General features: G+C 43.4%; 1 protein-coding gene across 5 annotated transcripts in view; it reads right to left on the bottom strand.

The window, feature by feature from the left end:
• Positions 1-10,257, bottom strand: part of XPNPEP1 (X-prolyl aminopeptidase 1) — a 51,545-nt gene extending 41,288 nt beyond the window's left edge. Inside the window, exons 1-3 of one of the 5 annotated variants that reach the window (XM_057308408.1) lie at positions 10,102-10,199; positions 9,709-9,891; positions 3,251-3,339 (exon numbers count right to left, since the gene is read on the bottom strand). In XM_057308408.1, the coding sequence (XP_057164391.1) occupies positions 3,251-3,339; positions 9,709-9,891; positions 10,102-10,133 (304 nt within the window). In that variant the 5' untranslated portion in view covers positions 10,134-10,199. Of the gene's footprint in view, positions 1-3,250; positions 3,340-9,708; positions 9,892-10,101 lie in introns of all 5 variants that reach the window. The other 4 variants (XM_057308407.1, XM_026494070.4, XM_026494071.4 and 1 more) reach the window with 4 other exon arrangements.
• Between the last annotated feature and the right edge of the window lie 5,083 nt (positions 10,258-15,340).

Raw genomic sequence — 15,340 nt, 5'->3', positions numbered from 1 at the left:
GCAAATATACGATAGAAGCCAATGTATTTTCTGTCAAGATCATTAATTTTCTTATAGAATTCGGCTTCTACATGGGCACATTCTGACTTAAGGATTTCGATGGCACTGACCGGGTGTTCATATCAATGACTATAGTATGTATCAACATTATCAGTCACAGACTTCATCAATAAAGTCAACAGAACCAATGGCAAGCACAAAATCCTCAATTACAAACTGAAAACCATCAAAGGCGAAATGGAACTGGTCAAAGGCATCCTCTGGCTCCTGGGCACCAGAACCTGCCTCGTCACCGCCACATTCTGGCCTTCATCACCAACTCCTGCCTCATCGTCACTTTCTTCCTCTTGACTGGACTTACTCCACTACAGTGGCATTTCACACTTCCCTAAACAATGCCACCTGCCATCACCACTGCCCCTGCTCCCTTCTCCTCCTCCTCCACGCCCTTCGCATTTGGTTGGCGTCCTGGGTCAGATGCAGCCACTTCTTTGTCACCATATCAGACCCAAAGAAAGAACTCCCAATAACACAACCCACAGTTAGGACATGGTAAGCGGCAGCCACAGCAAAGGTGAGGAAGACAGTGATGGGCAGCAGCCAAAGCTATGGGCTGTGGCCATGGAAGTAGCTTCCACTGAGGTGGTGACAATGCACAAAGGTGACTGGGGCAGCTGTAGCCACAAGCACAAGAGGCCGTGAAAGTGACTGAAGGGGTGAGCAGCTAGCTGAGGAGGGGACAAAGCTGGTACAAGTACAAGAAGCAGCCAAGACAGAGATGAGAGTCTTACGCAGACCAAACAGGTTACTATGTACAAAGCACTCAGGGGGCGCCTGGGTGGCTCAGTCGTTAAGCGTCTGCCTTCGGCTCAGGGCATGATCCCAGAGTCCTGGGACTGAGCCCCACATCAGGCTCCCTGCTCCACTAGGAGCCTGCTTCTTCCTCTCCCACTCCCCCTGCTTGTGTTCCCGCTCTTGCTGGTTGTCTCTTTCTCGGTCAAATAAATAAATAAAATCTTAAAAAAAAAAAAAAGCCCTCAGAAGCAGTGCCTGGCACGTAGTAAATGTTATGTGTGTGCAATTCAGAGTTAGATACACAATTAACTAACTCTGAAAGCCAAGTGATAAACAGTGCAACAGGTATATATGTTGCTTCTCCTTAAGACAGGGACATGTCATCCACATTCCTGAATCCCAGGATCTAGCCCACCACCTAACACTTACATATGCTCACTCAAAGATGGCTGAGGGAATGCCCCAACTTCATGTCATGATCTTTTCAGACTCAATAGAATCAACAGTAATGAATCCTCAGCGAAAGAAGAGAGCTAGGATATCAGATGACGCCGTATTACAGCACCTGCTCATTCCACATTCCATTACTTTCAGAAATTTAGAAGCAGCCAAGAGTTAATCAGGGTGTGCAGGGAAGTAGGAAGCCAAGAGCAACAAGCCTAGTCCATGATGTAACATTAGCCCATACGCTGCCAGGTATTTTTAAATCATGCTTTAAAGAGAATGACTCATTTCAAAGTCTCTTGCATATGTGGGCCCGCTTTTAGAAGTTCCGAAACCTTCAGCATTTATCATAAACAAAACTTTCCACTGCTTAGAAGTACATGAAAAGCACACCGTATTTACCTCACTGGGTGGGTAGGAGAATTCAACTTGAAACAACACGTGTGAAAGCACCATGCACAGCACCTGGTACATTATAAAAGCTCAAGAAATATTATTTGAACCTGGATCTGCAGCACCAGCTGGGTTTCCTACACGCCTTGTTATAAGAATAGAAGGGGCTAGTTTACTCCAATTTCAGCATCTTAACACACGCATAGATGCCAGGCTGCTCCTCCAGCATCAACAGCTTCAGAGGCAGTGGTCTGCTTCTCTCACTGCTGAGCGAGGACCAAGGGCTTTACATACATTCATGGTTAATTCTCAACATAACCCTCCCAAGGGAGGTTTCGGTATTCCCATTTTACAGATAAAGGAACAAGAGTTAAATACTCGCCCTAGTCAACTGGATTATCAGGCACCAGGACCTAATATCTATCCAACTCCCAAGTCTATGCTCTATTATACCATATTATCTAGAGGACGTGAGAGAGGCTCTCTTAAAGTATTCTAAGACCGAGGGAATCAAAACAAGTGGATTCCAATTTCCAGTTGGGATCTGCAACCTCAGACAACTGATGTCCCCTGAACCTCTATTTCTTCATACAAACTAAAGAGAAGTTCTCTTTAAACTGTACATTTGATAATTCTATTACTGTTTCCCTTTCCTTACTTTGTTTTCCCCTTCCTTCTTCCTTCTTGCTCTCCTCCCTCCTAATATGGCCCAAAATATGTTGGATATATTTATCTATATTTTTAAAGAAACGGGGCCTCGCTGCATGCAATTACAGCATTGCTCTGCCAAAGAGAGACCAGTCGTGGTTTATGAACTTCAGGTAATCAATTTTTGCAGTCGACTAAAAGGAAATGCTCTGGTTCTCCTGGGTGGCCCACAGAAAAGCACTAGCTTTCAAGGGATAGAAATATAGTAATACACCACTTTTCAGAATTCAGGTTTCTGGCAACCCAACAACACAACTAACCAGTTCTGGCAAGAGAGCATGGTTCCAGAAATTTTTCCCAAAAAGACTTTCCTGAATGCATAATTTATACAGCAGAGTAATAGACTATAAACTTTTGTTTCAAAATCTTATGACAAAAATTGAAAGCCAATCTCTAAGGTAGTCAATAAAAGTTTACATTGGAGATGGGGAAAACCAGAATTGGGCTTTTGGGACAGGGGGGTGAGAAGGAGGAGAGAGAGACTCTTAAGCCTGGAGTCTGACGCAGGGCTCAATCTCACAAGCCTGAGATCATGACTTGAGCCAAAATCAAGAGTGGGAAACTCAACCAACTGAGCCGCCCAGGCACCCCTAGACCCCAGAATAGGGCATCTTCTATAATAACCTATCTCCTCCTCTACTACCACCGCCCAATCCCCAGAAATAGGAAATGTAAACATTATAATTCTCTAACTTACTACCTTAAAAAAGTGGTAAATATATAAATAGTAACCAACTACCTAGAACCCAAAGAACAAAATGGTTTTTAATTTCCAGATATATGTCCCCTTCGTCCCAGCCATGAACAATTATTCATCCTTTACCTTCTCTTCTCTCCCAACTTAGGGTTAGGGTACAGGGACCTAAAATTCTTTTGAGACATTCCATCTAATTAATAAGCAAAATATTACCTGTTTCCACACCTGCGTCTCCTGACTGTGTCACCTCGTTAGGCTCAATTATTCTTAAATTTTTCAGCTGAAAATCCTGGTGATTCGCCCTTAAGAAGAGAAAGAACAGGATATTGCAGACTTTGACCATAGGAAACGTGGCAAGGCTTAGTTAGAGAGGATATCTACTTGACTTAGCAATTTTCCTTCGTGACTCAGAAGGACTCTCACCCCAGTATCATAACGAAATAAGTAAAAGTTTCAGATAAAACAAACTTAAAGCTGAAACAGCACCATGGTAGGCAAACATTCTCAGATCTAACCTCTAATTCTTGAATTCTCTTCAGCTATGTCTAATCTCCTAACTAGTCTAAAAAGATTTTATTTGCAATGACTTTATTTTTCATATGTATAAATTCTTTTTGGTTCTTTTTAAATTTGCCTGCTCTTTCTTCATGACATCCCATAGAAACTATGGTTTCTATTCCTTCTCTTAGCTTTAATTATTTGGGGCCCTTATTTTAGAATTCATTTCAGACTCTCCATTAGGTGGTCTTGGGATAGTAATTTTCAAGTTTGCTGGGTCTGCTGGCTCCCCCTCAGTAAGTTATTCCTTATATGTTTTGTAATCTTTTATTAAGAGCTTATCTTCAGTAGACACTACTTTATGTATGAAAATTAGACATGTCCTGCATTATACAGGCACTACTGTCACTGCTGTTTGCTTATAAGACTAATTTCCACTTTACTTTCTTAGATAGGAGATTTACCCACAAGTCTCCTATCCCCATACAGTGATAGTCTGATGCCCTGAACCCCAGGTGTGAAGACCTATAGATTCTGATAACCTCCCCAGGCTCAGCTTACCAGCTACCATTCAAGCTTTAAGTTCCCCTACATTTCTGGCATGCGAGGATTTCTCTCTTTCAAGTCCATTCGGTCAACAAATACTCATTGAGACTCTTCTATAATCCAGGTCATACTGTAGACACAACAGTGAACAAAATAGACAACATCTCTGATCTCAGGAGGTTTACAAGGGTGTGGGGTAGGGGCTGGAGGATGCTGAAAAGAGGATGATCCAGGAAGAGCAGCAACAGATACAAAACAAGAATATGGTCTGTCGGGAAGTATATGTTCTATTAAGAAAAGTAAAGCAGGGCAAGAGGAAGAGTGTCAGAGAGGTAAGGTGAAAGGTGATTTTATATGGGGTTGCTAGGCAAAGTATCTTTGATAACAGATGATATTTTACCAGAGTCCTAAAAAAAAAAGTGAGGGATCAAGCCATGTGAATGTCTAAGAAAAGAATGTTCTAGAAAAGGGGAATTGTAAGTGCAAAGGCCCTAAGGCATCATCAGAGAAAGCCTGGTATACATCAGAGAAAGCCAGGAGGCCAGTGTGGTTGCGTGTGCTGGCAGGTAGGGCGGTACATGATTAGGAGACAAGATCAGAGAGGCAACAAGGAGCCTGTTACAGGTTATACAAAGGGCTTGGATTTTATTCAATTATGAACTTAAAAGTAATTCTGTTATAATTTTACCACATTTTTATGTGTTAGTAGAGGGAGAAGAGCCTGCAATTAGCTCAGTCTACTACACACAGAACCAGAAGACCAGACATTTTCACCAATCACTCCAGGCCTGTTCTCTGATGGACAATTTAATTTTGTTGGACAGAATGGGATGTTCTTTATTGAGGGAATCATACATTTTTTCATTAAAAAGTAAGACATATCAATATTTCTTATAAATATAAGTGCAAATATCTTCAAGAAAATACTAGCAAAACTGAATCCAGTAACATCAAAAAGGATCACACACCATCACCAAATGGGATTTATCCCAAGAATGCAAGACTGGTTCAACATACAAAAATTAATGTAAGACACAATTATCAACAGAATAAAGAATAAAAACTACATGATCACCTCAACAGACAGAGAAAAAGCATTTTGACAAAATCCAACACCTCTTCATGATAAAAGTACTCCATAAACCAGAAGAAGAGAGATTCCCCAACCTGATCAAGAATACTACAAAAATCCCCAGCTAACATCATCTTTAATGTTAAAAGGCTGAGTGTTTTCCCCCTAAGATCAAAAACGAGACAGAGATGTCCAATCTTGCTACTTCAGTCAACATCGTACTGGAGGTTCTATCCAGGGCTATTAGGCAAAAATTGAAATAGAAAGCATCTAGATTAGAAAAGAAGTGAAATTATCTCTACTTGCAAAGGGCATTATCTTCAAAATAGAAAATCCTAAAGAATCTACACAAAAAAAATTAGAACAAACAAGCTCAACAAGGCCGCAGGATACAAAATCAATATACAATAATAAATTGTTTTCCTATATACTTAAAATTAACAATCCAAAAATGAAATTAAGAAAAGTTCATTTATAATAGCATCAAAAGAATAAGTACCTAGGAATAAATTTAACAAAATAGATGCAAAACTTATACTCAGAAAACTACAAAACATTGTTGAAAGAAATTAAAGGAACCTAAATAAATGGAAAGACATTCCATGCTCATGGACTGGAAGACTCAATATTGTTAAAATGGCAATACTCCCCAAAATAATCTAGAGGCAATCCCTATCAAATTTCAACTCGCTTGTATATGCAAAAATTGACAAGCAGATCCTAAAATTCATATGAAAATGCAATCCAGAACAGCCAAATCAATCTTGAAAAGGAACAAAGTTGGAGGATTCATCCTTCCCGATGTCAAAACTAATAAAACTACAGTAATCAAGATAGTGTTGATAGTAGCATGAGGACAGACTTATAGATCAATGAAACAGAATTAGTTCAGAAATAAACTCTCACATCTATTGTCAATTTTGGACAATGGTGCCAAAATTACTCAATGGAGAAAAAAATAAATAGCCTCTTCAACAAATAATGCTGGGACAACTGGATATCCACATGCAAAAGAATGAAGTTGAACCTTTACCCTCAGACCATATATAAAAATTAACTCAAATGGATCGTAAACATAAATGTTTTCTTAGAAGAATAGACATAAATCTGCCTGATCTTGGAATGGGCAATGATTTCCTAGATATGACATCAGAAGCATAAGCAACCAAAGAAAAGAGATACACTGGACTTCACTGAAGACTTCTGTACTTCAAAGGATACCACCAAAGTGAAAAGACAACCAATAAAATGAGAGAAAATATTTGCAACTCATATCTGATAAGAGTCGAACACCCAGAGTATATAAAGAACTATTACAACTCAACAATAAAAAGACCACCCAGTTTTAAAATGGTCAAGGGCATCTGAATAGACATTTCTGAATAGACATTTCTTCAAAGAAGATATACGAATGGCCAATGAGCACATGAAAGGATTTTCAACATCTTTATCCACTAGGGAAATGCAAATCAAAACCAAAATGAGATATAATTTCACATCCACTAGGAAAGTTATAAAAAAAAAAAAACAGACAATAACAAGTATGGGTAAGGATGTGGAAAAACTGGAACCGTCAAACATTGCTGGTGGGAACATAAAGTGACGTAGTGACTTTGGAAAACAGTCCAGTGTTCCTCAAAACGTTAAATAAAGAATTATCCTATCCAATTCCACTAGGTATGGGAAATTGAAAACATTAAATCCACATAAAAACTTGTATACAAATGTTCATAGCATATTCATAATATCCAAAAAGCAGAAACAACCCAAATGCCCATCTACTGATGAACAGATAAATAAGTGGTCTATCCATACAATGGAATATTATGTCAATAAAAAGGAATCAAATAATGAGAACATGCTACAACATAGTAAACTTGGAAAGCACTTTATGCTAAGTGAAAAAAGCCAGTCACAGAGAACCATATATTGTATGAATCTACATGCAATGTCCAGAAGAGGCAAATCCATAGACAGAAAGTAACTGGCCATTGCCCTGAGCTACAGCGAAGCTGGGGGAAATGAGGCGTGCCTGCTAACGTGTACAGGGTTTCTTTTGGCAGGGGGATAAAGATGTTTTAAAATCGATGGTGGTGATGATTGTACAACTCTTGCGAATATTCTATAAGCCACTGAAATGTATGTTTTAAAAAGATGAATTATGTGGTACATGAATTAAATCTCAATAAAGGTGTTTTATAACATTTTACAAAGTAAGAAACCTCTTTTTTTTTGGACAGAGATCCATGTAACATAGTCACCTGATTTCCCTTGACTTCATATACCTGTTGACAAGATGGTGAGCCAAGGAAGTCGGTTTGTGTACATTTGGAGTTGACTGGTCCCAGTGAAGTGACTAATTAGGACACAGGCAAGAGAGCTGGAGGGAAATTATTCAGAAGTAGCTCTATTCATTCTCTTTACAAGAGAACAAAGATAACTTGCCACAGGCCACATACCTCCGCTGCAAAGCGGAAACAAGAAATCAAGTCAAGAAATCAAGTCTGACCCTGATGCTCATGGGGGAATTTGAATTCAAGCTCTCTCCCTTAGCATCACTACCTCTACCTTCCTGTCAGGATCAAAGGGGCCATGAAGCAGCTCAACATTACAGTTGTTCTGCTCCTGTCCTACCCTGGTCACTGCAGAATCCAAGATCCAGCCACCCTTCACTTACGTGAACAGACACATTCTCAGGCTCAGTTGAAGCAGGGCTACCATTTAAATGTTAGAGCTACAATGTACCTCAGGGACCATCCAACTCAGCTCCCTCCTCTAGACAAAGAAACAGAAACAGAGATCAAACAACTTGCTGGAAGCCTCACAGCTGGTTGGTGACAGAGGTAGCCTAGAACTACAGTCCAGGCCTCCCAACTGCCAGCACAGTGCTTCTCTCCTTCCCAGGACTTCTTCAGCCTACACCTTCTCAACATCACCATGTGCCATGTGCCATGGGCCATGTGCCAGGAGGTGGGTAAGGGGAAAGAAGCAGAGAACTCCCTGTTCAATCTGTGCATAAGATGGGAAGGGTACATCTTCTCTCTCTTTCTAAAGAAATCCAGGGCTGTTGCTTATCATCCCCCACACCCTGGTCCATGATGAAAATCATACACATCTATCACTCAGGATGGGGCAAAACAAGGACCAAGTTGCTCAATCACACCTCAGGAGTTCAGATAAAGGTAGACTGAAACAAGTTTTAGGGTGCAGTAGTGGGAAATGTGGTCTTTTCCCACCCCAAATCCATCCCTCCCTCTTTTGGTCAAAGCACAATGGTTTCCATCCGAAACTGTCCCGTCTCCATTTTCAGTCCACGAACTTGGGATGAATCTCATCCCCTCACCCACCAAGTTCTGGGCCCCAGGCCTGGATAATCTATCCCTGTGGCCACAACTGATTCAGGAATAAACATAAGGTCAAGTCAGCCCACTGGAAATCAGATCTGGGATTTGTGCTCCATTAGGAAAGAGGGCTCTATTTCTGCTGGGGTTGCCAGCACAGAATGGTCATACCTCCCAGAAGGAAAGTCTGCCTCAGAACGAAGTCAATACTTAAGAAATCAGAGCCAAGAGATGCAAAAAAGAGGCCAAGTCTGATGCCAGTGTTGGTCTCCTGGACTCAGCTGCACTAGAAGCCAGATCAACCCCTTTTTACCTAAGTCAATTTTATCTGAACTACAAGAACTTGTTTACACTGAAGAGCACTTAAATTCTGCCACTAGGGGAAGGGCCTGGGGCAAATGGCCTTTCTCAGCCCTCTGTTGCCTTTTGTGTGCAGTAAGGAAGCTCTGCCAGCTGACACCGAAAGACCCTTCTGCCCCCAAAATATTGTGATTCTATAAATCTAATCTCGGTCCTCAAAGCTATTTATGTGCCTAGGACCTAATTCATCACTAGCCACTTGCCTAACCCCATTGCCAGCACTTAACATAGGTGCAACTCCTACCACACCAGGTTTGCCACACCTCCCCACATCCTTCCACAGGATAGGTCTGGTTCTCCACTCATCCCCAACGTGACAAAGCAAGGCCAAGGCCAGGTCAAGGTCAGCTTGGGGTCTGTCCACTCACAATCAGAAGTACAAGCCATGGTCTGTGTTCAGCGAGTGAGCCTGACCATGCTGCCAAATTTATTCATTTAAATCTCAACCAGGCTGAGGATGGCTGATCCCTGATCCCGTGTGGATCGCCAGGGATTTTGGTTTCCAGTCTTTGTGATCTCCGAACATTTCTGTCTCCCACTTTGTTAGCTGCTGTAATAAGTATACCCTAGTTGTGGGGGGAGTATAGGCTGAAATGTGTTTGAGACCAGGAGATTATCCTTCCCACCTCCCTGTCCCCAGGGAGAGCCCAGGGCAGGTTACTGGTGGGATCTTTCTAGAGATTATGCCAAAGTATTCCCTTACCCAACCTCTGAAACCATGTGGGTGGGGATGGGCCCGCGCTTGCCTATCTTCCTGGCAATGGTAGATCAATAAGGCGAATTGCTGGTGCATTGTCAGGGTTATAATCTCAAAATTACACTCCACGGGAAAAGGGGCGACGGCAGGGGCTCACCCACTTCTCTGGCCACCCGGAGGCGCCTGGAGGGGCCAACTTCCTGCAACAGCGGGGGCCTTCCTGCCAAGCCAGGGGGAGAGGTGAAACACGGCCACCGCCCCTCGCGCTGAACGCCGAAGCTCCGCAGGCACACACGTCCGGGGGCCGAGATCCGACTGCCAGAGGGTGCCCGCCGCCCTCCTGAAACGAACCGGAACTTGCCTGGCTGCATGGCCCCCTCCCCTTGCTCCCACTCGGGGGGCTCCCGCAAGCCGGCGCCCTCTCCAGACTGTGATGGGCCGCCTGCCGCTTCTCCCCTTCTCGTTCCTGTCCTCCGGGGTGCAACATGCGCGTCCGGGCCCCGGGGATCGCGCACTGCCCAGACGCCGGCTCCCCGGCAGAGTCCCTCACCTTACTCGCGGTGCCTTTCTGGAGGCTGCCATTCGGCGGTGACGTGCCCCGGCCCACGTCAGGGGAGCGCAGACCAGCTGATCACCCTGGGAAGAGCAGGAAGGAGCGAGGGCGGCGCGCACGCTGCTGGCGCGCGAGGCGAGCGGCCACGCCCCTTTCTGTGGCGTGCGCTCTCGCCGCGGCCCCGCCCACCCGCAGGCCCCGCCCACCAGCCTGGAGCTCCCCCAGTCCCGTCTGGGACGCGGGAAGCTGGAGGCGGGTCTACGTTTCCACCCCAACAGGCTTTGCCTCTTTCTCTGCAGCCAGTAAGGGGTGGAGGCCATGCCGCGGCGCATCATTTCTGTTTATTTTTCTCACTGTTCCCCAAAGAGAAAAAAGAGGGGCTTTGCCGGCTGAAAGGGCTGTGACGCGAAGAGCTGCCCTCCAGGGAGGTTCCGGCCTTTAGCAGCGCAGAGAGGAGAGAGACGAGCCAGTTCTGATAGTACTTCAGCAGGGCCTCACTTCCTGAGGCTTCAGAGATGTCCCCCAAAATCACTTCCCCAGGCAACGTCAAAACCCAGCTGGCCACTCCACTTGGAGAGCTAACAAGCCCTTCAAACTTAACATGTCTGAACCGCGCTCCTGGCCCAAAGCATCAAAACAAAACAAAAAACTGTGCTCCACCAGTCTTGGCCATCTCAGTCAGTGGCTACTCCATTCTTTCGGGATGCTCAGGCCAAAATCTTGGAGTCATACCTGCCCTCTTCGTTCAAACACCACATCCACTCGGTCAGAAAATGGTGTTGACCTGTTTTTAAAATGAATCCCTAATCCGTCCCCTGTCACCACAGCCACCTGTCCCTGCTCTGGTCTGGCGCACTTGTGTGATTGATTTCACTGGCCTCCCTACTGCCACCGGCACCTGCACATTCTAGCCTAAACATTGAAGCCAGGTCAATCCTTTGAAGTCTGAGGTCATGTTGCTACTCTGCTTAGCACTTTCTGATGGTTCCTCATGTCACTCAAGCCAAAAGCTCTAGTTGATCTGCCCCTAACCTCACTTCCTTCTATTCTCACCTTGCTCACTGTACTCCAGCTAAACTAGCCTCCTTGCTACCCTTGAGAAAACTAGGCACACTGGTGCCCCAGGGCCTTTGGACTTGCTCTTCTCCCAAATATTAGGGCTCTCTTCCTCACCTTTCTCTCACCTTGCCTTTGAGTCTTTGCTTACATATATCACCTTCTCTCTTTAAAAAAAAAAAAAGAAAAGATTCTATTTATGTATTTGAGAGAGAGAGAGAGAACGAGCAGGGAGAGGGGCAGAGGGAGAAGCAGACTCTCAGCTGAGTGGGGAGCCTGTTGCCAGGCTTGATTCCAAGACCCTGAGATTATGACCTTAGCTGAAGGCAGATGCTTAACCAACTGTGCCCCCATGCACCTTATATACCACCTTCTCAAAGAAACCTTCTCTGACCACCCTACTTAAAATGCAACCCCACTAACCACTCCTAATCCCCCTTACCCTACTGTATTTTTTTCCATAATGCATATCACCTTTTACTATGATAAAAATTTAATTGTGTGTATTGTATTCTATCACCTCTTATACACACATACACACACACATACACACACACACACACACAAAATAACCATCAGTGCAGGGATTGTGTCTGTGTTGTTTAATGATGAACTATTCCTGCCACGTAGTAGGTTCTCATTACATATTTTCTGTGTGCACGAATGCCCCTAGAATGTGCAGTCCTCAAGGGTAAGTGTCCCTGGCGCTTCGAACAGCACCTCTCACAGAGTCAGCACCTAGGAAATACTTACTAAGTGAAAGTAACCAGTAAAAGTGAAAGTTTTTAAAGGTGATCTACACTTCTTGCTTTGACCTTGGCGAAGGCCTTAATACACCTTATCAAATAGGTCCTGCAGCTTGTAAGAACTTGAAGTTCTGGTTGTTATTCAATAAGCATTTAGACAAGCTGAATTAGGCCCTGTAGAAAAAGTCTGAAAGAACTAAAAGATGTGGCGCCTTGGAAAGCAGCAGACGGCTGTTCCATATCCCCAAATTTATAGAGCCAAAAAGAGAGAGATTGTAAATAAAATGACTGGTTCCAGCCCACATCTGATAGATGGTGGGAAAGATCAAGCTGTAAGAGAAAGAAGGAAATGTCAGAGAGACAGATAAGTGGGACGTAAAAGAAACAGGTGTTTCGTAATCATACTGCCTAGGAGGAGCGTGCTCAGAATTTACAGCATCTGGCTTTAGCAGAAAAAGAGAATACTTTGTGTTCCCTGGACTGGATTTGAATTCCGGTTTGCTGTCTAACAAGGCACCCCTCCCCCCTCTTTTTTTTTTTTTAAGATTTTATTTATTTATTTGACAGAGAGAGAGACAGCCAGCAAGAGAGGGAACACAAGCAGGGGGAGTGGGAGAGGAAGAAGCAGCCTCCCAGTTAGCAGCATCGAGCCCGATGTGGGGCTCGATCTCAGGACCCCGGGATCATGCCCTGAGCCAAAGGCAGACTCTCAAGGACTGAGCCACCCAGGCGCCCCACCCCTCCCCCCTCTTAAGCTTCTTTTGGGACAAACTCAAAGAGAAGTTGTTGAGCCAAATTATCACAAAAAGTGAGAACACGGGGGTTATGTCAGGCTCTTCTGAGTCTTGGGTCCTCACATGTCTAAAGAGGTGGAACAGTCACTAACATTTACTGAGCACTATGTGCCGAGCCCACAACAACCCAATGAGTAGGGGGCCGTTATCCTCATTTTACTGAGGTTTGCAGAGGTTAAGTCACTTGCCCAAAGTCCCCAAGCTAGGCAGTGGTGCGGCGCCGTGGGGTACATCCACGCAGCAGAATGGATTCCTAGCCCTCGAACCCTTAAACACAAAGGGACCCTAAAGGTCACCTCATCCAACCTGCTAGTCCACACACCAGAAGGAGAGAAGTAGCCAGACTCATCATTCAAACTCAGACTGCATGGGCCTTACATGTAGCCAGAAGCATGAAGTGTGTAAAAACACATTGCAGGTTGAATTGTGCCCCCCACATACACAATTCATATTTTGAAGCCCCAACCCCCAGTACCTCAAAATGTGATCGGCAGTATTTGAAAATAGAACAATTGCAGGTATAATTATTAAGATGAGGTCATACCGAAGTCCTGGACCCCTAATCCAATATGACTGGTATCCTTAGAAAAAGGGGAAACTCGGACGCAGACACAACACCATGTGACGATGCAGGCAGACTTCAGGGTGATGCATCTATAAGCCAAAGATTGCCAGCAAACCAGCGGAAGCTGAGAGAGAGGCACGGAACAGGTTCTCCTTCACGATCCTCAGAAGGGACCAACTCCACCTTGATTGGACTTCCAGCCTCCAGAACTGTGAGAAAATAAATTTCTGTTTAAGCCATCCAGTTTGTGGTACTTTGTGACAAAAGCCCCAGGAAACAATACAAAATGAGTTCTAAATGTTCAAGTGTATGAATTGTGGGACTGATTTTGGCCACATAATACTCACCCATTCTCCTTCCAGTAACCATCCTTCTATTTCCTTCAGAAGACCCATCCTTTTCCTCCTTTCCTCACCCCTTCATTCTCAATCTCTGTTATTCCGGTGAAATACTTGGATTCCAGGGGTCTTTTTATCACCTGGGCATAAGCTGCAGTGAAGACACAGAGATTGCTATGGGGCTAGGGCAACTCAGTTTTCATGGTGAGTGCTGGAACAGAACTGTTCTCCTCTGCCAGGCAAACACCTGCATGCCTGTTCTCTGAAACCGCTTGCTCTACATGCGACATGTGAGTAGCACCAAAGCAGCAGAAGGCAGAGCTAAGCAGAGGAAGAGAAGCAGAAACGTCATAACGTTCTTTGAGCCCTGAATCCTGCCATGCCTGAAACCAAATCTCCCGGTGCACTTTTCAAGTGTCAGCCAAAAAATTTCCCTTTGTGTTTAAGTCAGTTTGACATGGGTTTTTTGCCACTTGCAATTGAAAGATTCCTCCCTGAATCATTTAAGTAAGTTACATTCCATCCAAATAACAACTCAATGTTATGCATGAAGTAGATAGAATTTTATTAATATTGGTAATTAATCATGAACTAAGAAATGGAAAAAGTCGATTACAAAACAATGTAATATCCATTTTTATAATTATATGTATACATGTATAGCTACTAATATAGATACATTTTTTCAAATAAGAGAAGAATGATCCACAACATACTAACAATGCTTATCTTGAAGTGGCAGAATTAGGGTGATCTTAATTTTGCTCTGCTTCTTTATTTGGAGATTGGTTTTGTCATTTTTTAAAAACTCAAAATACTACCCATTTCTCTGACTCTTTCTCCTTTAAAGACAGAATGAAAGACCTGTTTCATTCTCCAGATCTGAGCACCACAAGCAGAGTAGCTCTCCGATATTCAACTTAATAACTGGTTGATGGCCTGACCATTGATGGGGGAAAGGGAGCAACATCCGTTTTGATAAACCCCCAGATGAAAGGATTGAAAAAATAAAAATTCTTGTTGGCTATCAAACAAAATCACAATTTCAGAGGAGGGTTTTAACCTTTTCAAACATTTCAATTTGTTCTAATAAAATTGATAGCTATAGAACCAGTGATGAGCAAGGCTCTCATAAATTGTTACAATATGGCCTTATTTTTTGTAAAGTTAACCAAAAGATAGGCTTGTGGTTACACCCTAGAAAGGAATGGAAGAAGAAAAGCCAACTTTTGGGATTGTAGAGTCTGCCAAAACAATGTACTGTAAATTAAGGGTGGGAGAATGCATTTGGCTCAGCTCACAATCTACTCACCCTTTGTATTCATTGAAAACTGAACTCAGACCTTTTGATATCTGAGTTCTATTTACTCTTGGCAAAGTTCAGTTCTTTGGTTCAAATGAAAAAAAAATTTTTTTTAACTTAAAGAGACCCAAAGAATTTCTTGGACATCAAATGGTTCTTGCACAAACAACACAATGATGAGCTAAGTGTAAATGAATCGGGAATATACAGAGTAAGTGACTGAAACATGCAGACCTCCCCGTGATATAAGAATAGAGGCTCAGGGAAGCATAATGTCTGTCTCTTCCTTTAAGGAGGATTCCTTTTTACCATATTTTATCCTTTTCTCAAGAAGTCTTTGAGGTGCCTTTGGAAAATGTGGGAAAAGGATGAGAGTATATCCAGCTGTTCCTGATGTTGACTTTTCGCAATCCCTTCCTGGCTCTGCCTCGAAA

The sequence above is a fragment of the Ursus arctos genome, unplaced genomic scaffold (genome assembly GCF_023065955.2).
Source record: "Ursus arctos isolate Adak ecotype North America unplaced genomic scaffold, UrsArc2.0 scaffold_7, whole genome shotgun sequence".
NCBI classification, from domain to species: Eukaryota; Metazoa; Chordata; class Mammalia; order Carnivora; family Ursidae; genus Ursus; species Ursus arctos.
The sequence above is the reverse complement of the archived record's forward strand: the minus strand, read 5'-3'. Positions and strand labels throughout refer to the sequence as shown.